Source organism: Coptis chinensis, chromosome 2, assembly GCF_015680905.1.
Source record: "Coptis chinensis isolate HL-2020 chromosome 2, ASM1568090v1, whole genome shotgun sequence".
In the NCBI taxonomy this organism is placed as follows: Eukaryota; Viridiplantae; Streptophyta; class Magnoliopsida; order Ranunculales; family Ranunculaceae; genus Coptis; species Coptis chinensis.
The window spans coordinates 48,846,928-48,871,954 of record NC_141457.1 but is presented as its reverse complement, the minus strand read 5'-3'; the positions used below and the strand labels follow the sequence as shown (position 1 = coordinate 48,871,954).

Sequence of the window (25,027 nt, the reverse complement as noted above, 5' to 3'; positions counted from 1 at the left end):
GTTGAAAAGATGAAGACACTACCAATATGGGTGGTGATGAAAAGGTTTCCAATGGAGCTTTAGGACAAGGAGGGGTTCAGTTTGGTAGGAAGTGCAATAGGAATCCCAATGTTCGCAGATAAACTCACAGAAGAGAAGAAACGCACAAGTTACACACGTGTATGCATAAAGATTGATGTTGACTATAAGTATCCCGAAGGCATCATAATAATTGTAGATGAGACTAGGGCTATTGATGTAGGGTTTGAGTACAATTGGAAACCACCACGATGCTCAGAGTGCAAGAGATTTGGGGACATCGATAGAAATTGTGTTAAGGCTAAAGCAAAGAGAGTACGTGAACCAATAAAAAAGGAAATATGGTTGAAAAAAGATAGAACAGAAGATACGCAGACGGGGATTGGTCAAAGTAGCAAAGACAACGAAGACGATCTCGTGCAAGAAGTGCATAATGTATCTGATGAAGGGGAGTGGGAGACACCGAGTAAGAAACACAGCTGCAAACTGAGACAAGAGGATTTAAACACAACAGAAGGTGGTGTAACAGAGGAATGAAAGAAAGATGTGAGCTCAGAATCAGGAGGAACACAACACAATGGAATCGAAGGAATAGAACATGAAAAGGAGCAGAACACAGAAGCCATATTAAGGAAGGACAAAGCATTGCAAAAAGATGGAGGGTTTGAATACAGAACCTCAAAAACAAAGGAGCAAGTAGATACAACAGGAGGGCCAAGCCACAGGATTGGGAAACTCTCAAATCTAGCGAGAGTAACACATGGAGGGTCGCGATATGGCTTTTTATCTTCTCAAAACAAACATTAATGGTTAGTGTAGGCTGCTAGAATATACGGGGATTGAATAAAGCTTTTAAGCAATATGAAATAAAGGAACTGATTCAGAAAAATGAGTTAGGCATTTTCAGAATGGTGGAAACAAAAGTGAAACAGAAGAACATTCAAAGGGTACTTAATGGGTGCTGCCAAGGATGGAGTTTAGAGCACAATTATGACCACAATGAGAGAGGGTGGATCTGGGTCTGCTAGAACCCTCAAAGCTGTACCATGAATCTTATAATGAAGGATGAGCAGAATATAACTATCGATGTGAAGTTGGTTAATGGAAAGGAGTTGGTGGTGACAATGGTGTATGGGTCGAATGACAGAGATAAAAGAAGAGAATTATGGAGTACTCTAATTCAGTTATCGTGTACAATTCAAAAACCATGGATTGTATTGGGAGATTTTAACTCAGTACTGAGTACACAAGAAAGAGTAAGAGGCACAAAAACAAGACCTCACCACTACCAGGATTTAATGCAGTGTGTAACAATGGCTGGTTTAGTGGACTTGAAATACAAAGGGAATTTTCTAACATGGAGTAACAAACAAGAAACAAGAATGTGGAGAAAACTGGACAGAGTTATTGTTAATGCCGAATGGATAAACTATTATGGGGATACAGAGGCAACGTTTAACAACCCGGGAGCAACATCAGACCATTCATCAATGGTGGTAAAGTCTATCACAAGTAAAGGGCAGTGCAAGAAGTCATTCCGATTTTTTAACTACTGGATTAATGAAGAGGAGTTCGTTGACTGTCAAAGGAGCATCCGACCATACCAGTGGTGGGAAATCCAATGTACACGTTCATGAGGGAGCTTAGGCAGGTAAAAAATGATTTGATCAGTTGAAACAAAGACAAAGGTAGAACTATAACTAGGAAGAAAGATGCTGAGAAAGAACTCGAGGTGATACAGACTTTACCACTGGACCAACAGCTTATCACAAGAGAGAGAATGACTATGAGAATTTATGTGAAAGCAGTAGTAGAAGAAGAGTCTGAATGTAAACAGAAATCGAGGGAGAAAGTAGTGACATTGGGAGATAGTAACACAAAATATTTCTTTAACTCAGTAAAGATGAGAAGAATGACAAACAAAATCACCTGCCTGTAAGACCAACAAGGGAGGATACTTGAAGAGATTAAAGATATCGGGGAAGAATGTGTCAAGTTTTATCAAGACTTATACAGCCCAGAGCATATTGAGAAAATAGATTTTACAATGTTTAATGACATACAGGTGGAACAATTGGATCAAATCTCCCAAGCTGAATTGATCAAAGAGATTACTTGAGATGAAATCATAGAGTGTTTATCCATAATAGACAGTGACAAAGCACCAGGGAATGATGGCTTCTCATCTTTGTTCTTCAAGGCGACTTGGAGAATTATAGGAGATGATTTTGTCAGTGCAGTTAAGAATTTCTTTAGATCAAGCATGCTACTGCAAGAGGTGAACTCTACATGCATAACTCTTATCCCAAAGGTACCTAAGCCAACCACTCTTGGTAATAACAGACCTATTGCATGTTGTAACGTTATATACAAGTGCATTACAAAGAGGTGTGCAACAAAAGTAGATCTGAGGAAGGCCTATGACTGTATCAGATGGGATGCAGTTAGATTTTCCTTAACACACATTGGAGTGCCCTTAGTCTTCATGAATTGGATATAGAAATGTATAGAAACACCAAGATACAACATCATGATCAATGGCACACCGTTTGGTTATTTTAATAGGAAGAGAGGAATCCGACAAGGAGACCGAATGTCACCATACCTGTTTGTTTTGGTCATGGAATTTTTTACCCAGATGCTTAGAAAAGGTGTGGAAGAAGGAGACTATAGACTTCATTAAAAATGCATAAATCCACCTGTCACTCACTTATCTTTTGGAGATGATCTCATTGCATTTATGAATGGAGATCTAGACACAGTGAGAACATTGAAGGACACACTCAATAAATTCAAGAGTTGCTTAGGGTTGCAAGTGAATATAGAGAAGAGTAATATATTCTATGTTGGAATGGATGCTGCTACGTGCACGCAAATGGAGAGCATCATTCAGTTTCAAAAGGGTACTCTATTGGTAAGATATCTGGGGCTGCCACTGATAACTACAAGATTGAAAGCTTCTGATTGTATGCCTCTGATAGACAAAGTTAGAAACAAGATGCAAGCATAGAAGGGAAGATCATTGTCCTATGCAGGAAGACTACAGTTATTAAAGGTAGTTTTGAACAATATGAGCATCTACTCATCTTTCGTACTTCCACAACAAACAATAGATGAGATTTATCAGATGTGCCGAAATTTTTTATGGTATGGACCAGAATGCACGACTTCACATGCCCTCATCAGTTAGGAAGACTAGTGTTTCCCTTATGACGAAGGTGGGATCGGGATTCGGAACTTAAGAACTGCTAATATAGCCGCCAATCTCAAGCACATATGGAATCTGGTGAGTGGACAGAGCACGCTACGGACACAATGGATTCAAAAAAATCTCATTAAAGATAGAAACTTCTAGCAGATGAAGATACCCAACGATTGTTCATGGTTTTGGCGAAACATTTTACGAAACAAGAAGGATGCTAAATTCATTGTACATCATCAGATTGGGGATGGAAGGGACACTAAGTTCTGGCTAGACCCATGGCATCCCATGGGTATCTTGAGAGAGCACTTCCCACTTTCGCTGACTTATGATTCAACGTGCAACTTGAACGCATCAGTTGCAAACTTGATTGAAGATGGGATGTGGAATACACCTTGGCATGTAAGAGTTCATCTGCCCGACATTATAACATACATGGAAGAAGAAGTCAGAGTGGGTAGGGGTGACGATCGAATAGTTTGGTTGGCTTCGCAGAAAGGTGACTTTAATCTCAAAGATACATATCACTGTGTAAGAGAGACAAAAGTTGCTATATCATGGCATAGTATTGTCTGGTTCCAAAACAGAATACTGAGACACTCGTTTATTGCGTAGTTAACTCTCAAAGAAGGGCCGAAGACGCTGGTGAAGTTGAAGGAGTGGAAAAAAGTGCAAGATGATACGTGTGTTCTGTGCTGGAAAGAAAGAGAGACGGAAAAGCATCTTTTTTATGAATGTTTGTTCTCACAGTTAATATGGCAGGCACTTCTTGTGCGTGCTGGCTATATAATACCACGGGGAACAACATGGTGGGAAGAAATCACATGGATAATTAAAAATTCAAGAGGCAAGGGACACAAACAAGTTGCATTGAAACTCATATTCAATGGGTTCATTTACAATGTCTGGCAGGAGAGAAATAGAAGAATCTTTGAGCACACCAACAAAATAGGCCAACAGGTGGGGAAGCTGATCATAAGAGATGTCCGATGCCAGTTACAATCCATTCAAGCTAAAATGGAGGAAGGGACCGAGAGGAATCGATTCTTGCAACTATGGAACATAACGGTGGATATAAAACAAAAACAGGTGAAGCACTACCAATGGGTGAGTGCCGGAGTAGATATCCACAAGTTAAATAATGATGACACACTTCAAGGCAACCAAGAAGGTTCGGTAGCAGTAATAAGGGACGAACTTGGGACTGTTATCGCGACAGCACATGGGAAAGCAGAGCACCGTTCAATTGACTTAATTGAATTACAGGGACTGGAACAGGGGCTCAAGTTAGCAGTGCAGAAAGGCATTAGGAGAATCAGCGCACAAACGGACTCAACCACTGTGGTCACGTACTTAATGAGGAGAGAACATCAACCATGGCGGGTAAATCATCTAATGTACGAAATAAAAGAGCTGATAGGGAAATTATATGGTTTTTCAGTTTGCCATGTATATAGAGAGTCGAATAGATTAGCTGATGCACTAGCAGCTACTATTCCTACAGTTAGTTACATAGAGATAGTGCCCAGTTCTTTTTCTGAGGATGTAAAAAAGATTATTTATGAAGATGCCACAGGCAAATAGTATGCAAGAATGTAACCAAGACTTATGATTATTTTCTAATAAAATAGGAGTAAGGGACCTCTAAAAAACCCAACTTGCCTTTCAAAAAAAAAAGTTGGTTATACTCTTTTCAATCAATCAAATGAGTATGACTTGCTAACCAAGTTACCTTTTTCATATCAAGTTCTTCATGCTTTTCATACCAAAACAACACTTATTTCCATGCTTTCATTATCAAAACAATAATAGCTAGTTCTCAACATCATTATACATCAAAAACCATCCTAAAAACAATAGAGGATGAACAACTTCAAAATCCCAACTCACCACAGATCTCAACATGTACCTAATGCAAGCTCACAAGTAGATGAATTCAACCAAGTGTCTTCTATTCATTCAATCAATCAAGTGTTTTGCATTCATTCTAATGCCAGCTCACACGAAGATGCATTCAATCAAGTGTTTTACATTCATTCAAATGCAAGCTCGATTGTAGACACGTTCATTCAATCAATCAAGTGTTTTGCATTCATTCTAATGCAATCTCGAACGTAGATGCATTCAATAAAGTATTTTTGCATTCATTCTAATGCAAGCTCACATGTAGATGCATTCAATCAAGTGTTTTGCATTCATTCTAATGCAAGCTTGCTTGTAGATGCGTTAATTCAATCAAGAAAGTGTTTTGCATTCATTTTAATGCAAGCACACAAGTAGATGCATTTAATCAAGTGCTTTGCATTCATTCAATCAATTAAGTGTTTTGCATTCATTCTAATTGATCAGTCCCAAATATGCATTTTTATCCTCTTATAATGATTCAATTATGTCAAATTAAATAATCAATAACGTACAAAACTGATGTTTTTATCACATTTTCATGATACAAGCGTATTCTGGACCAAATACCTCAAATGACGTGATCTAGAGCCAAAAGGAGCCTAAAAAGGACCGTATGGGACAACAGAGAAAAAGTGCCAAAAAGTTAACGGTGCAAGTCAAAGTCAACTCAAGGGCCCAAAAACTTAAAATCTAACGAAACACTCCAAGGCTTCAAGGACCAAGGACTCAATGGTTTGCAAGACAAGGACTAAGTACAAAAGTCTCAAAAGACCAAAGGATCAAATTCCCAATGATATGGGCATGGGCTAAAGCAGGGAATCAGGTTAGGTTTGACCCGAATCTGACCCGACCAGAACTGAATAGTTCGAGTTTGGGTCAATTTTCATATCCATTTATTTATTTGGGTCAAGTTCGGATTCCAGTCTATCGGATTCGGGTTTGGGTTCGGATATATTTTTAGTGGTTTTTTTGAATTTTAGTGTTAGTCGATCGGGTAGGTCGGGTTTGGATTGAAGATGTCAGTTTGATTGGGATTCAGATTCGGGGTCAGGTTTGAATATTGTCAAACTAATCGGGTTCAGATTCGGATATAGCCATATCATAACCGAACTCAACTCGTTCCTTGCCCTAGCCTGAAGGCTTGACCCTATCCACTCAAAGAAGGCACAAGAATCTTCTAGATTAGGTTACTTGTTGGATAAGATTAGAGGAGGCCAAACTTGTACACCTTTACACATATATAACTGTAGAGATGCCCACAAAATAAGGGAGCAAGTTAACTAATAGCAAGACTCTAGTAGGAGTAGGAGAAAAGAATTAGTTAATTCTTTTTATTTACTATTAATTCAATTGTTATCCATTTTCATTACTTAAAGTTGTAGGAACCGTTATTTTCAGAATCAATATTTCTACAAACCGCGAGAACCCACGCGCAGCGGAATTAATGGGGTTCACAATTTTGGGTAGAAATCATACATTTTAGAATCGGCTAAAATGTAATCTATGAGAATCAAAGCTTTATCAAATCCAAAATCAACCCCTTGATCTTCTGTTGTATTCCTTTAGAACAGATTGGACGTTGTGTGGGCAACGATCTACCAATCCCCTTCTTTCTCACAAAGCTTGATCCAATTTTGGATCTATCTTTCCTTGCCTCTTTTTCTAATCCAGTGAATAGTGAAATAGGTTAATTTCGGCCAGAGAGAAGAAGGATTCTATTTATAGGCTACAACAGGGACCATGAGGAGAAATTAGGTTGGGCCTCCTAACGGGCTTGGGCTTCCCATGTTCGCCCAGAACACACGGCCCAAGTCCGTCAACAAATGGTTTATTCCACTAAAGGCCATTGTTGCACTACCACCCTAATCCCAAATTACGTGTCAGCGTTTATGGGCTCCATATTATATGCTTGTTGATCTCCCCGTGTTTAAGATATCGAATGTCCGTTGATTAAGTCAAGTTACTGACAACTACGTTAATCAACTTCTTATATCCTTGAGTAGTACCATTCAACCTCATTGTCATGTCGGAATAAATCCACCTGCAGGGTTTACATGACAATCTTTTTGAGCTCCTCAAGGGGGCATCATCAACCCGACTTCTTGCGGGACACGGATTCCTTCTATAATCAACAACACACCTTACATACAATGTCATTACCCAATCCACCGAGTTTGTTGATTCACAAATGAATCTCACTTATTGATGATTTAAAGCAATGTATAATGCACTTAAGTGCCCGTTATTATATCCGGATTAGGAGGACAAACATCCATAATAACAGAGGTGTTTGTTATCTTATATAGTCAGTATAATGAGAAAAACCTCACTTGGTCCTGTTCAATACACACAAAGTGTACTAGTGTAATCCTATAGTCAAGATAGACTAATACCAGATTATACTACAATCGTACCAATGGTTTGTCCAAATCCATCTAGGTTGTGAACTATTACTTATACTTTATAAGGTACTGATGATATGATCTTCTGTGTGTCCACACCATATCATCTACAACATAAAGTATTAGACACATGCATATAACTAATATACATAACATTTTCCCATATGATTCTCATTTAAAAAATGAAGAATTAGAGTTAATACAAAAGTAATGCTTTTAGTATATAACCCTATCAAAAGTTTCAAGCTTTGTTGAATCTTGTTGCTTTTCTTTCATTAAAGTTGTGTTATCTTGCTTTTCATCACAATAGTTCTTCAAAACATCTTCTAAATCATCATTTACCCAACCAAAGTTGGTTACACTCATTTGAATCAATCAAATGAGCATAACTTGCTAACCAAGTTATCTTTTTCATATCAAGTTCTTCATGTTTTTCATACCAAAACAACACTTATTTCTATGTTTTCATTATCAATACAATAATAGCTAGTTCTCAACATCATTATATATCAAAAGCCATCCCAAAAAGAATAGAGGATGAATAACTTGAAAACCCCAACTCACCACAGATCTCAACATGTCACTAATGCAAGCTCACACGTAGATGTATTCAATCAAGTGTCTTGCATTCATTCAATCAAACAAGTGTTTTGCATTCATTCAAATGCCAGCTTAAACAAAGATGCATTCAATCAAGTGTTTAGAATTCATTCTAAGATTTTGGTTTCATTCAAATTAGGGTTCGGGTTCGGGTTCGGATTCGGATATAGCCATAGCCGAACCGAACTTGACCCGTTCCATACCCTAGCTTGGGCTTAAGAGGTTTGACCCTATCCACTTGAAGAAGACACAAGAAACTTCTAGATTAGGTTACTTGTTGGATAAGATTAGAGGAGGGCAAACTTGTACATCTCTACACATATATAAGTGTAAAGATGCCCACAAAATCAGGGAGTTAGTTAACTAATAGCTAGACTCTACTAGGAGTAGGAGATAAAAATTAGTTAATTATTTTTATTGACTATTAGTTCAATTATTTTCCATTTTCATTACTTAAAGCTTGAAGCTTTGTTGAGTCTTGTTTCTTTTCTACCATTCAAGTTTTGTTATCTTGCTTTTTATAACAATAGTTCTTCAAAACATCTTCTAAATCATCATTTACCCAACCAAAGTTGGTTATACTCATTTGAATCAATCAAATGAGTATAACTTGCTAACAAAGGTACCTTTTTCGTATCAAGCTCTTCATGTTTTTCTTACCAAAACAACACTTATTTCTATGTTTTCAATATTTAAACAATATAGATAGTTCTCAACATCATTATACATCAAAAATCATCCCAAAAATAATAGTGGATGAACAACTTCAAAACCCCAACTCACCACGGATCTCAACATGTACTAATGCAAGCTAACACGTAGATGCATTCAACCAAGTGTTTTGCATTCATTCAATCAATCAAGTGTTTTGCATTCATTGTAATGCAAGCTCACACGAAGATGCATTCAATCAAGTGTTTTGCATTTATTCTAATCCAAGCTCACTTGTAGACGCGTTCATTCAATCAATCAAGTGTTTTGCATTCATTCTAATGCAATCTCGCACATAGATGCATTCAATCAAGTGTTTTGCATTCATTATAATGCAAGCTCACACGTAGATGCATTCAATCAAGTGTTTTGCATTTATTATAATGTAAGCTCGCTTGTAGATGCGTTAATTCAATAAATCAAGTGTTTTGCATTCATTATAATGCAAGCTCAATTGTAGATGCGTTAATTCAATAAATCAAGTGTTTTGCATTCAATCTAATGCAAACTCACAAGTAGATGCATTCAATCAAGTGTTTGCATTCATTCAATCAATTAATTGTTTTGCATTTATTCTAATTGACCAGTCCAAAAATCTGTGTTTTTATCCTCTTATAATGATTTAATTATGTCAAATTATATAATCAATAATGTAAAAAACTCATATTCTTCTCGCTTTTTTAGGATACAAACCTATTCTTGACCAAATACCTCAAATGACGTGATCTCGAGCCAAGAGAAGCCTAAAAGGGACCTTATGGGACAATTGAGAAAAAGTGCCAAAACGTAAACTGTCAAAGTCAACTCAAGGGTCCAAAAACTCAAAAGCTCACGAAACATTCCAAGGCTTCAAGGACCAAGGGCTCAACCCTTTGCAAGACAAGGAGTAAGCACAAGACTCTCTAAAGACCAAAGGATCAAATTCCTTTGAATCAATCAAATGAGTATAACTTGCTAACAAAGTTACCTTTTTCATATAAAGTTCTTCATATTTTTCATACCAAACCAACACTTATTTCCATGTTTTCATTATCAAAGCAATAATAGATAGTTCTCAACATCATTATACATAAAAAACCATCACAAAAACATCAGAGGATGAACAACTTCAAAACTCCAACTCACCATAGATCTCACCACAGATCTCAACATGTTACTAATGCAAGCTCACACGTAGTTACATTCAACCAAGTGTTTTGCATTTATTGTAATGCAAGTTCACACGAAGATGCATTCAATCAAGTGTTTTGCATTCATTCTAATCCAAGCTCACTTGAAGACGCGTTCATTCAATCAATCAAGTGTTTTGCAATCATTCTAATGCAATCTCGCACGTAGATGCATTCAATCAAGTGTTTTGCATTCATTCTAATGCAAGCTCCCACGTAGATGCGTTAATTAAATCAATCAATTATTTTGCATTCATTCAATCAATTAATTGATTGTTTTGCATTCATTCTAATTTATCAGTTTCAAGGTATTCATTTATAAGTTGGCTGGTACTGAAAAATGTTTTAAAGACTTTGCAGAGGTTAAAAGAATGGGATATTGTCGAATCTGAGTCGTGTGTACTGTGTAATTCTGGAGTCGAAACAGAAGAGCACCTCTTCTTCATTTGCAGATATGCGAAAGTGGTATGGGAAGGATTGTTGATGAGAGCAAGCTATCACAAGACAAGAGAGCAAACTTGGCAGGAAGAATTGAATTGGATTATGAACAGAAGTAAGGGGAAGGGGGGAAAGCAAGATGCTCTGAAACTGATATTTACAGGATTGATATATTGGGTTTGGCGGGAAAGAAACTCAAGGATTTTTTACCACAAAGTTAGAAGTGAGCAGCAGCTGGTGGAAGCGGTAATGAGAGAGCTGAAAGTTAAGGTACACGCGATTAAGATAACAATGGAGGAAGGACCCGATAGGCAGAAGTTTGAAGAAGACTGGAATAGACGGGTAGAGGTGGTGGAACATACAAGTTTGAAATGCAAATGGATGAAGGCGGTGGCAGGGAATTACACTTTAAACACAGATGGAAATGTGAAAGGACTGAGAGGACAATGGGGACCTATAATACGAGATGAAGAGGGAGTAGTGGTGGCAGCAACGCATGGTGTTTTGGAATTCCAGAATATAGCTTTGGTGGAATTACAAGGATTAGAACAAGGTATCAGGTTAGCTATGGGCCATAATATAGGAAGAATAGAAGCCCAAACGGACTCAGAAAATGTGGTTGCATTTATAAAGACGAGGAAATACCCATGGAGAGTGAGAAGGCAGATAAAGAATATCCATGATATGCTAGCAGGAGTGGAATATTTCGCTATATAACATATCTACAGGGAAACAAACATGTTAGCAAATGCAATAGCGGCAAATTGCCCAAATGTTAGTTATCATGAAATTGTAATTAACACATTAGCAGAAGATGTAATCAAAATAGCACATGATGATGCTATAGGAAGAGAGTATGTGAGGAAGTTAATGTAAACAAACATTTTTTATGATTAATAATAGGGGTAGTCTCCGTTAACAACCTTGATTGCCAATCAAAAAAAAATTAGTCCCCAAATATGCATTTTTATCCTCTTATAATGATTCAATTATGTCAAATTATATAATCAATAAAAGCAGTGAAGAAAAAGAGCCAGGGACTGAGATAGGGAGTGCGCTAGTGGTACAAGGGGTTGAAATGGTCCAAGAGGGGATGAATCAGTCGTCGGTGATTCATGAACAGTTGAGTACAACTGAGATTGGGAAGGATGGCTGGGAAATGCCGCCTAGGAGGCATATGATCAGGGCAAGGACAATACAGAAGACTGTGACTGCTGAGACATCGGAAACAGTGACTGGAAAGGAGAGGGTGCAGGAACCAGAGAAGGCAGCACTTATAACCAACAAGGGCACAATTATAGTTGGCAAAGAAATGTGTGGGGGTGACCGCGGAGAGATAGCGAAATGGGGAAGAACGACCTAAAGGGCTAGCCAGCGCTTTTATAATAAAAGAAAGGGGTGTTCATGTTATTCACTACAGCTGATCCATATGAAAAGATCAGGCCAAGTTCCTTTCCTCATGATGTAAGAAATTATATATGATGATGTAATGGGGAAAGAGTATGAGAGATTGTAATTTCTTGTTTTTCCTTTTCTATTATTTTTAATAAAGGGATAGGACCCCGTTAACAACCTCGCTTACCAATCAAAAAAAAAAAAAAAAATCAATAATGAACAAAACTCATGTTCTTATCGCTTTTTTAGGATACAAGCCTATTCTGGACCAAATACCTCAAATGACGTGATCTAGAGCCAAAAGGAGCCTAAAAGGGACCTTATGAGACAATTGAGAAAAAGTGCTAAAAAGTAAACGGTGAAAGTCAAAGTCAACTTAAAGGTCCAAAAACTCAAAATCTCATGAAACACTCCAAGGCTTCAAGGACCAAGGACTCAACCCTTTGCAAGACAAGGAGTAAGCACAAAAGTTTCAAAAGACCAAAGGATCAAATTCACAAAGACATGGGCTTGGGCTAGGGCAGGTAATCGGGGTGGATTTTACCCAAATCCGGTACGACTCGAACCGAATAGTTTGGGTTCTGGTCAATTTTCATATCTATTTATTTATTTGTGTCGGATTTGAATTCCAGTCAGTCGGATTCGGGTTCGGGTTCGGATATATTTTTTGGGCTCTTTTTTAATTTTTAGTGTTATCCGATCGGGTCAGTCGGGTTCGGTACAGGTTCTGGTCGGGTTCGAATTGAAGATTTCGGTTTGATTCGGATTCGGATATAGCCATATCCGACCCGAACTCGACCCATTCCCTACCCTAGCTTGGTCCTAAAAGGCTTGACCCTATCCACTCAAAGAAGACAGAAGAAGTTTCTAGATTAGGTTCCTTGTTGGATAAGATTAGAGGAGGGCAAACTTGTACGTCTCTATACATATATAAGTGTATAGATGCCCACAAAATAAGGGGGTAAGTTAACTAATAGCTAGACTCTAGTAGGAGTAGGAGATAAGAATTAGTTAATTATTTTTATTTGCTATTAGTTCAATTGTTTTCCATTTGCATTACATAAAGCTTGAAGCTTTGTTGAATCTCGTTTCTTTTCTTCCATTCAAGTTGTGTTATCTTGCTTTTCATAACAATAGTTCTTCAAAACATCTTCTAAATCATCATTTACCTAACCAAAGTTGGTTATACTCCGCTTAGTTGGTAAAACCTTTGGGTGATGATACCAGAGGTCTGGGTTCGAACCCCCCTACACACTATTGAGTTACTGATCTCTTTAAAAACAGGCTTGCCCACACATTTTATAGGTTGTAAGTGCCTTCTAGCTTAGTTGGTAAAACCTTTGGGTGATGATACCATAGGTCTGGGGTTCAAACCCCGCTACACACAATTGAGTTACTAATCTCTTTAAAAATAGGCTTGCCCACACTTTTTGTTTCCAAGACTTGGAATATTAAGAACTTCAAGATGAACTTATGTGGTGATAAGATGTTTACTTTTGAGTTTGACAAGGAAGAGGACAGGTGTGATGTTCTTGACATTGGATGTTCATTGCTAGTCAGTTATTTGTTATTAGGCCTTGGAAGTTATTTGTTGAGAATGAGATGAATGAGTTAAAGACACTACCTATTTGGGTGATTGTAAAAAATTTGCCATTAGTAATGTGGAACAAGGAGGGGTTTAGCAAGATTGGTAGTATCATTGGGAATCCACTTTTTGTGGATATACTCACTGAAAGCAAATCACGAACTTCTTATGCAAGGGTGTGTGTTGAGATTAATACAGAGTGTTCTTACCCGGATGGAGTGCCTATAGTAATTGATGAGCGGAGAAAATTTAATGTTACATTTGAGTACAATTGGAGGCCAGCATGGTGTGCTTGTTGTGACACCTTTGGGCACTCTGCACAGAAATGCCCTAAGAATGTCAAGGTGGTTTTAGATCCTAGAAAGAAAAAAGAAGTTGAGCATGGGATACTAGATGAAAGGGAAGGAGCTGAGAAAGGGGAAAGTCCTAAAGAAGTATTAGAACCTATTAATTCAGTGGAAAAAGAGGCCGAGGAAAGCAGTGATGAAAAAGAGCTAAGGATTGAGACAGGGCTTGCGCCAGTGGTTCAAGGGGTTGAAATGGCCCAAGAGGGGATGACTCAGCCGTCGGTGAATCAGGAACAGGTGAGTACAACTGAGATTGGGAAGGATGGCTGGGAAACGCCATCTAGGAGGCATATGATCAGGGCAAGGGCAGTACAGAAGAGTGTGGCTGTTAAGACATCGGGTACAGTGACTGGAAAGGAGATGGTGCAGGAACTAGTGAAGGCAGCACTTGTAACCAACAAGGGCACAATTATGGTTGGCATCAAATATGCGGGGGTGTCCAGAGAGATAGTAGAATGAGGGAAGAACATCCTAAAGGGCTAGCCAATACTTTTCTCACGTTATGGACAAGTTAGCTGATGCCTAGCAAGTACCACTACAACTGATCCATATGCAATGATCAAGCCAAGTTCCTTTCCTCATGATGTAAAAAATTATATATGATGATGTAATAGGGAAAGAGTATGAGAGATTGTAATTTCCTTTTTTCTTTTATTTTATTTTTAATAAAGGGATAGGGGACCCCGTTAACAACCTCGCTTACCGATAAAAAAAAAAAGTTGGTTATACTCATTTGAATCAATCAATGAGTATAACTTGCTAACATAGTTACCTTTTTCATATCAAGATATTCATATTTTTCATACCAAAATAACACTTATTTCCATGTTTTCATTATCAAAGCAATAATAGATAGTTTTTTTTTTTTTTTTTTTTTTTTTTTTTTTTTTAATTGGAAAGCGAGGTTGTTAACGGGGACCCCTACCCCTTTTTATTAAAATGAAAAGTATCATAGCTTGTTACATTCTTACGTAACGTTTTTTTTTTTTTTTTTTGATGAATAAGTGAGGTTTTTATAGAGGTCCCCTACCCCTTTTCATAAAATAAAATAATAGCTTGTTACATCCTTACATATTGTTTTCCACTAGCATCTTCAAAAATAATTTTCTTTACATCCTCAAAAAAAGAACTAGGTACTAATTCTATGTATCTACTAGTAGGGATGTTATGGGCCAAAGCATCAGCTTGCCTGAACACATGAATAATATTAAACTGCTCCAGCTCTTTCTTCATAGCTTGTATCCTTCGAATAAGTTTCTCTGCCTCCCATGGATGCTTGTTTCTTCTGTTCAAACATGATATGACATTGGTAGGATCTGTCTACACCTCGAGCTGTTTGATTCCATGCCTTAGTACCATCTGTATTCCATGCTCGACTGCCTGCAACTCAATCAAAGAAATGCTCTTGTATTCTGACCTGCCATTGCTTGCTACTGTAACTACACCATTTCCATCTCGTACCACTGTTGCCCATCCCCCATCTGCTCCTTGTAGGGTCCCGTCAGTATTCAAGTTGAAAACGTCCATTCTTGCTCTCACCCATTTGCATATCTGCTTTTTTTCAATTTTGATTCCCACGTCCATATTCTACCTCTCCATGAACTGTTGAGTCTCAGGACCTTGAACCATCGTGACATTCATGCCCATATGCTTAGTTCTAGCTGTGCAAAACACTTCCTCAGACACCTGATGCACATCAACACTTTTGCTCTTGAAGATACGATCATTTATGGCCTTCCAGATCATATACATGAACCCATTCCACACAATTCGAATTCTATCATTAGTATACCCTTTGCCTCTTGTAATTGTTTTAACCCATTCCACCTCTCCTTCCCATGTCAGTTTAACACTTCTATTATACCCCATTCGCTGAATAAGAAGTTTCCATACGTTGTTTGCAAAGTTGCAGTGATGAAACAAGTGATGCTCTATTTCGGTCTCTTGCCAACATAACACGCACATATCAGCTTGAATCTTTTTCCACTCCCTTAGTTTCTTCAGCATCTTCAGTCCTCCAGACAAAGCCATCCATGAAAAAAAAGAGTGGCGCGGTATTCTATTTGAATACCACACTATTTTGGCCCACTTAACTTTCTGCCTTATACTTCTCAACCCTTCGTAAGTCACTTTCATGCTGTACTAACCATGTTTTGATGAAGTCCATACCACCTTGTCTCCTTGCCCCATAATATCGACTTCCTCAATCTCCTGAAGAAAGTCGCAGAAGTAAACCTTGATTCTCTGTGGGATGCTCCATCTTCCTGCTTCTATAAAGTCAGTAACCTTGTTCTGTAAATGACAAGTACTATCATATAGTAATGCCTGTGGAAATTTCGATCTCAAGATCCTAGTAGTATACCAGGGATCATTCCAGAAGCTTGTTTCCTTTCCATCACCAATTTGGTGTGTGACAATCTCAGCTGCCTCTGTTCTAGCCTTAAGTATGTTACGCCAGCTCCATGAACAATCTTGTGGAATCTTTAGCACCCATAAGCTCTTGTCTTTAATCTTGTTTCTGTCTATCCATGTAGCCCATAGGTTCTCTGCCTTTATTACAATCTTCCATATGTGTCTCATTGTAGCCGCTTGATTAACCTTTTCCAAGTCTCTAATCCCTAGTCCTCCCTCTTCATAAGGAAGACATGCAGCTTCCCATCTAATTAAGGCATGTGACTATGTACAATCTGGCCCTGTCCATAAGAAGTTCCGGCATAATCTATTAATATCCTCGAATATTTTTTGTTGAATTTTGAAAGAGGCCATCCAGTAAACACTCAGGTTGTTTAACACTGCTTTGATAAGCTGTAGCCTTCCTGCATAAGACAGCAGCTTTCCCTTCCAGCTTTTGATTCTCTTAGCCACCTTTTGAACCAAAGGTCTACAATCCACTGATCTTAGCCTCATAGTAATCAGGGGTAATCCCAGATATCTCACTGGGAATACACCTCTTTCAAAATTCAGAACTTGCTCTATCTCTGTACTTATGTCATCATCCACTCTTGCAAAGAATATATTACTCTTCAGCTGGTTCACCTCTAGTCCTGCCACCATTTTGAATTTCTCCAGAGACTGATTAAGAGTATTAGCACTTTGTATATCCCCATACATAAATGCCATTAAATCATTAGCAAAGGACAAGTGGGTAATAAGAGGGTCTATGCACTTTTGGTGTAGCCTAATACATACCACTCCTTACACTCTGATGCATAATATCAGTGAAGAGATCCATGACCATTACAAAGAGATAATGTGAGATAGGATCACCCTGCCTAATCCCCCTTCTGCCTCTGAAGTAACCATAAGAGGTTCCATTAATCATGATAGAATACGAAGCTGTCTCCACACAAGCTTTTACCTATGTAATAAACCTAGCTGGTACCCACTCTTTGCATTGCAAATTCCACCGCTTCCCACCTCACTGAGTCATAAGCCTTTTTCAAGTCTATTTTAACCGCACATCTGGGTGGGTGTTGGTCTCTGTGATAATTATGCATTATCTCATGTGACAGCAGAATATTATCTTATATAATCCTTCCAGATATGAAAGCTGATTGGTTAGGGTTAACCACATTCGGCATGAAATCTTTCAATCTTTTCGTCATGACCTTAGTAATGCATTTGTACATCACTCCACAACATACAATAGGTCTGTAATCCCCTAAGGAAGTAGGTATAAGAACTTTAGGAACAAGAGTAATACAAGTCGAATTTACCTCCTTATGCATCTTATTAGACTGAAAAAAGTTTTTTGCTACTCTTATAAAGTTGTCGCCAATAATTTTCCAAGTGCATTTATAAAAGAAAGATGAGAATCCATCACTCCCCGGAGATTTATCATTATCAATGTCGGCTAGGGCCTCTATGATTTCATCTCTTGTCACTTCCTGTTGTAATCTATCCCACTCTAACATGTCTAGCTGTTGTCGAGGCTCCATGTCTTCAAAAACAGAGAAATCCACTGATGGCATGTTGTTTGGGCTGTACAGAGCTTCATAAAAGGCCACACACTCTTCTCCAATGGCTTTTGAGTCTTGTATTACATTTCCAACCTCGTCTTTCAAACATGTTATCTTGTTCACCACCCTTCGAGCTTGCATAGACTTGAAAAAATATTTAGTGTTATTATCTCCCACTACTATCACCTGATCCCTAGATTTTTGTCGAAACATATTCTCCTCAGAGTTAATAGCTTGGACATGCGCTGTAATTGCTTCCCTTTCTTTTCTAATCAGATTTCAATCCATGGGCATTGCTTGCAACTGCGTTTGTAGATCCATATAATTTTTTGTTTCGCTGACTCTGTTTATTACATTCCCAACTCGTTCTCAATTCCACTGTATTAGTGCCACCTTTGTCAACCTTAGCTTCTTCATGAATACAAACATAGGATTCCCAACAACTTCACTCTTCCACGTCTCCCCTACAACATCCATGAAACCCTTCTCAGTGTACCAGAAATTGAAGAACTTAAAAGCTTTGCGTTGCTGATTTCTCTGAGCTATTGATGTTATCATGGCTGAGTGATCAGAAACTGCTCCTGGGTTCCTAAAATCAGCCTCATGATCCCCATAAGCTCCTACCCATTCTGCATTGGCCATCACTCGGTCCAATTTACAACTAACTCTTACCTCTTGCTTATTACTCCACGTTAAAAAATTCCCTTTGCTTTTTATATCAACCACACCTGCCGCATTAACACAATCTAAAAGATCTGCATAATGATACGGTCTCACCTCTGTTCCTCCTATCTTCTCATGAGTATTTAAAATCGAATTAAAATCCTCCAAGATAATCCATGGTTTCTGGATAAGGCAAGAAAGATCTATGATACTCATCTTTAGCTGCCTTCTTGTCCCCATATCATTACTGCCATACACAACTGATACCACGAACTCCTCACTTGATAGTGTTTCCACTTCTATCTTGATCTGCTGCGAGTCTTTTTGCATCAGATTTGCCCCACACTCTCTCGGATTCCAACATAACCAAATATTCCCCATTTCAACTCCATTGTTATTCCCTTCCATTCTCCACTCTGTGAATGTCTTATTGAAAATTCTATCTTGATTCTTCTGCTTAACTCTAGTCTCGACAAGTCCCATCCCGCTTATTTCATACTTTCTTATTCATTTATCTTACTTTAACTTGCTTAAAATCTTGGTTGAACCCCCGGATATTCCAACATGATAGATTTATCATTTACATTTGTTTGGATAAACCAAGAGACTAGGTTTAGCCCCCTCTTTGCTACTAGTATTTTGTGATGTTCTTTCTACTTGTTTTGGCACTTTAACCCCTTTTTTTTTTAATCAGAAAGCAAGGTTTTTGAGAGGTCCCTTACCTCTATATTATTAAAATAAAAAGATATAAGCTTAGTTCCAATTACATTCTCTCACATACTCTTTCCCTATTGCATCCTCATATACAATCTTTTTTACATCCTCCGCAAATGAACTCGGGATTAAAGCAATATATCTAACAGCTGGAATATTAGCATCTAGTGCATCTGCTAGCTTATTACATTCCCTGAATACATGTATTATAGAAAATTGTTCCAGTGCCGCTATCATTCTTCTTATATTTGTCATCATATGCATTGCTTCCCACGGACATTCTTTGTTGCTAAAGAATGCAACCACAGTTTTCGAGTTAGTTTACGCTTTTAGCATGCGCACTCCTCCCTCCCTTGCTAACCTTATGCCTTGCTGTACCCCTTGAAATTCTATAAGCGCAATATTATTGTACTCTGACTTACCATGCACTGCACTGATGACTTCACCTCGATCATTCCTGATTGCAGCAGCCCATCTACCTTCGCTATTCTTCAAAGTGCCATCTGAGTTCAGATTATGCGTTCCCATTGATGCTCTTTCCCACTTGCACTTAACGTATCCGATCATCTTCTCTTGTATATCTATATTCCACAAGCCCATAACTCTCTATCTTTCCCCCTTCCTTTCTCTGTTTCGTACCTGTGCAGTTGTTATTAGAGAGATGCTTGAATCGGTTATCCACATGGCTTGCTAACTGAACCCTTCTTACATCTGCCCCCATTGTTGTATCTTTTGTATCCCTGTTCATTTCTTTCTCTGCAGTATTATCTTCTTGCTCCTCATTTCTCACTTCTTGCATTATCAGATTCTCATCTATGTTCCCCTCCTGTACCAATTCTTGTTGGCCATTTCCTTCGATCTGTTCCTCTTGGTTTTTACTCCCATGCTCTTTTTTCCGTGTCTCTTTCTCATCAGCAGGCTTTTCTTCTACTGCTTCATTTCCCCTTTATGATCTTTCTCCATTTAAGTTACTCCTTTTAGACCGATGTCTCTTACTAGGTGACTCCCACCCTTCTTCATCTACCTTCTGAATTTCTTGAACATCATTGTCTACTGCTTTTCCCTTCAGTTTTAGATCTTGTTGTGGTTTCTCTGTTTCCACATCTATAATCGGCTTGTTTTGTTTCTGAAGCCAAACCTTATTTGCACTCTCTTTCTCCCCTTTCACCTTTCTAGGGAAGCTTTAGTTAGAGTGTCCAAAAAATTCACAGCCCATGCATCTCTGCAGCTTCCAATTATATTCAAAAGAGACTTTGTACACTCTCTTCTGATCCAATTGTAGGAACCGTTATTTAGAATGCAAATATTTCTACAAACCACGAACACCACGCACAGCGGAATTAATGGGTGTCCACGATTTGTGATTGGGAAAACATACATTTTAGATCCGGTTTAGATAACTCTGAGAATCCAAGCTTTATCAAATCCGAAATTAACAATCAACCTCTTGATCTTTTGTTGTATTCCTGTAGAATAGATTGGACGTTGTGTGGACAACAATCTACCAATCCCCCTCTTTCTCTCAAGATCAGAAACGAATTCAGGTCTACTTTTCTTGCCTCTTTTTCAGAACAATGAATAGTGAATTTCAGCCAGAGAGAGAGTATTCTATTTATAGGCTACAACAGGGACCATGAGGACAAATTAGGGTTGGGCCTCCTGACGGGCTTGGGCTTCCCATGTTCCCCCCGAACACACGGCCCAAGTCCGTCAACAAATGGCTTATTCCACTAAAAGCCATTGTTGCACTACCGCCCTAATCCCAAATTATGTGTCAGCGTTTATGGGCTCCATATTATATGCTCATTGATCTCCCCGTGTTTAAGATATTTAATGTCTGTTCATTAAGTCAAGTTACTGACAACTACATTAATCAATTTCTTATGTCCTTGAGTAGTACCACTCAACCTCATTGTCATGTCGAAATAAATCCACCTGTAGGGTTTACATGACAATCTTTTTGAGCTCCTCAAGGGGACATCATCAACCCGACTTCTTGCGGGACACGGATTCCTTCTATAATCAACAACACACCTTACATATAATGTCATTACCCAATCTATCGAGTTTGTTGATTCACAAATGAATCTCACTCATTGATGATTTAAAGAATTGTACAATGCAAGTAAATGTCCGTTATTATATCCGGATTAGGAGGACAAGCATTCATAATAACAGAGGCGTTTGTTCTCTTATATAGTCAGTATAAGGAGAAACAACCTCACTTGGTCCTGTTCAATACACACAAAGTGTACTAGTGTAAAGTCAAGATAGACTAATACCATATTATATTACAAGCATACCAATGGTTTGTCCAAATCCATCTAGGTTGTGAACGATTACTTATACTTTATAAGGTACTGATGATATGATCTTCTGTGTGTTCACACCATATCATCTACAACATAAAGTATTAGACACATGCATATAACTAATAACATATATAATATGCATAACATTTACCCATATGATTCTCATTCAAAATATAAATAATTAGAGTTAATACAAAAGTAATGCTTTTAGTATATAACCCTATCACCAATATCACTGGTATCTCAGCTGGATAAGGACACTTTGCATCCAAAAAAAAATGTAAGGACACTTTGCATCTATCTCTACACAAAGTCTTGCATATGATGTACGAGACATGTTTTGTGTTAATCGATCGGTGAACATAGGAACTCCGATAGCACTCCCGACTTGGCTAAAGCCTTGCTTGTTCCACATTTCCATGGACAGTCCTTTAATCACAACCCATATAGGGATTGTCTTTAGTTCTCGTGTTTCTGCCTCGAGGAAAAGTCTCCAAGGCCTCACGACAAACAAATGGCTGGCAATGTGGAATGATCCCGCATCTAGTGCTGCCATCCTCTCATCCTCATTCATAAACTTGAATGTAAACATAGTTTCTCCATAAGGTTTCATGACAAAATTCTTTGTTCTCCACGTACGACTCACTACATCCTTTACAAAGTTATAGTTGAGTCTCTTCCCAACAAAATATCCAACAATGATTTTTTTGAATTTTTTGTTCAAATCTGCAAATTGGGAGCTGTTGACATGGACTACAACCTTGCCATTGACAATCACAGGGGGAATGTATGTTAGTTCATCAGTGCCCACTGACTTCCCCCCAATCATCTCAGCCCACGTACTCTTCATTTTCAATGAGTTATGTGCTTCTGCATCTTGTGCGATTTCCTATGCACCAGTATCTTCCTATACTGTGGTTCTCCCTGATGCACCAGTATCTTCCAATCTCAGTCCCTGTGGCTCTTTGAAGTATGTTTCAACTGCTTGTTGCAATTTTGTGAATGTTGCTTTAGTTCCTTGTGGCGTTATCTCAGCTATCTTCTTTTTATGTTTCTTCCTTGTTTTGAATCATGGATTCCAGCGCCTCTTTTTTTTATCTCGAGTCCTTCACGATAATGTGTATCTTTCGTTCCATTTAGATCCGAAATAATCGGATCCACTTCTTTGCCATTCTTTTCTCCCATGTCTCTAGTTAATTTCTTGAAGATGAAATCTCCGTCTTCTCCCACACCAGTAATTCTTGTTTCTGCTGTTTTTGATGGTATATTTATGGGCTACATGGTTTCTCTGTACTCTTCAAGCTCTTCAACTCCTTTCACCGCATCCAGCAATCTCTTGGCCTCTCTTAGAAGGTCTTCTTTAGTTGTAAGAGTCTCTGCTGGTCCTTCACTCAATCCCGGTTTCAGACCCATTCCAAACTCCTCAAACAACTTTTGTCGATATATCTCAACTAATCCTTCACCGTATCTTGCCTTTATCTTACTCTCAAAGCTCTCCACATCCGACTCTACCTAACCTGATGATGATTTCCCTGAACTCCCAGCTGGTGTGCTAGGGTTCTCACTCTCTAACGGACCTAACTTTCGTATTTTTTGCATGTTTTCCTAATTTTTTATGTAAAAAACCTAAATACCCCTAAGGTTAAAAATCACCCCTTAGAGGCCACCATTAACAACTAAACAATTAACTTTTCTTTTACATATAGTTTTCTCATTGCATCATCATAAATTATTTTCTTTACATCCTCTGAAAATGAACTGGGCACTATCTCTGTATAGTTAACTGTGGTTATAGTGCTAGTAATAGCATTTGCTAATTTATTGGCTTCTCTGTATACACGAGTAATAGAAAAGTCTTCTAATTGCTCTCTCATCCTGCTAATACTCCTCATCATTTTTTATGTTTGTCACGGATGTTGTCCCTTGTTCTGGAAAAAGGAAATCACATTTGTTGAGTTAGCTTGCCCTCTGATATGCCTGAAGCCATGTGCCATAGGCATTTTCAACCCTTGTTCGACACCTTGACGCTCTATTAAAGCAATAGAATGCTTGCTGGCCCTTCCCTTGCTTGCTACATGGACCTGCTCATGGTCATCTCGAATTACCGCAGCCCATCCACCTAGAAGCCCTTGCATACTACCGTCTGTATTTAAATTTGAAATTCCAGCTGCTGCTCGTTCCCACTTACAGTATCTCTGCTGCCTCTGTTTCGTGAGAACCTCCACATTCCATGTGTTTTGAAAGTGTTGTTTTTCTAGTCCAACCTCCATCTAGATTTCCATTGCTTGCAGCTTCGTCCTCACATCACATAAAACAAGATGAACAACCTGCTGAGTAAATCGCTGTTTGTTCTCAAAGATTTTCTCATTACGAGTCTTCCAAATCCAATAAATGTATCCATTCCATACTAACCTTATGGAGTCTTGTTTTGTCCCCTCTTCCTGCTGATATTCTCTGAATCCACTCGATTTCTTCTCGCCATGTTCCAGCTTGTGCTCTGTTGACCCCATTTTCGCTAATAGCATCTGCCACACTGCCATAGAGAAATCACACTAATGAAATAAGTGTTCTTCCATCTGAACCTCTCTCCAACACAAGATGCAGCTGTCAATAGTGACTTTCTTCCATTCTTTCATCTCATCAAGTGTCTTGAGCCCTCCATTCATCGCCATCCAGCTGATATAAGAATGTCTCGGTATTCGGTTAGCAAACTAAACCATTCGATGCCATGTAACTGATTGCATTATCCCTCGTAAGCCTTCATATGTATGTCTCAGGTTATAATCTCCCTGATGTGTGGCAATCCATACCAGTTCATCATCTCCCCCCATTATTTCTATTGCATCTTTTGCCTGCTTTGCAATCTCTTCAATATGTTATGGGAAGCACCAGACCCCTTGCTCTATAAATTCAGAAACTTTGATATTGAGGTGGCCGCTGGAGTTGTAAGTAAAAGCTTGCGGAAACTTATCTTTTAGGATGCCACTCGGATGCCATGGGTCAAGCCAAAAGCTTGTGTTTCTGCCATCTCCGATTTGGTGTATAGCCACTTGAGCTGCTTTCTTTCTATCCTTAAGCACATTTCTCCAAACCCATGAGCAGTCATTAGGAATTTTCAGCTGCCAAAAGTTTCTGTCTTTGATTAGGTTCTTGTGCACCCAATTCACCCATAAGTTTCTGTCTTTGATTAGATGCCTTCGTAACTACTTTCCAGATATAAGCATTGCTGCCTGATTCACCTTTGCGAGATCCCTTATGCCAAGTCCACCTTCATCATACGGATAACATATGCTTTCCCATCCTATCAATGCATGTGACTGCGTGCAATCGGGCCCTGCCCATAAGAAGTTTCTACACAACCCGTTAATAACATCAATAGCCTTCTGAGGTATAATAAAAGATGCAAACCAATACACACTCAGATTATTTAGAACTGCTTTAATCAACTGCAATCTCCTTTCATATGATAGTGACTTCCCTTTCCAACTCTATATTCTTCTTGTAACTTTTGAGATTAACGGACTGCAATCTGTGGTTCTCAATCTTGTAGTAATCAAAGGAAGTCCCAAGTATTTTATAGGTAAATCTCCTTTTGGGAACTGTAACA

General features: G+C 38.5%; 2 protein-coding genes across 2 annotated transcripts; one reads left to right on the top strand and one right to left on the bottom strand.

Annotated features, from left to right (window-relative positions):
• The first annotated feature begins 1,064 nt into the window (after positions 1-1,064).
• On the top strand, positions 1,065-11,808 carry LOC147516359 (uncharacterized). The gene is made up of 5 exons (XM_086593228.1): positions 1,065-1,641; positions 2,169-2,329; positions 3,983-4,796; positions 10,309-11,005; positions 11,466-11,808. Exons 1-5 carry the CDS (start codon positions 1,065-1,067, stop codon positions 11,806-11,808), a joined length of 2,592 nt encoding a protein of 863 aa, XP_086449354.1.
• A 4,106-nt stretch (positions 11,809-15,914) lies between these two features.
• LOC147516358 (uncharacterized) lies at positions 15,915-17,094 on the bottom strand. Its single transcript, XM_086593227.1, has 3 exons — positions 16,962-17,094; positions 16,793-16,844; positions 15,915-16,431 (listed from the first exon to the last, which is right to left on the bottom strand). The coding sequence occupies exons 1-3, from the start codon at positions 17,092-17,094 to the stop codon at positions 15,915-15,917; spliced, it is 702 nt and encodes a 233-aa protein (XP_086449353.1).
• Between the last annotated feature and the right edge of the window lie 7,933 nt (positions 17,095-25,027).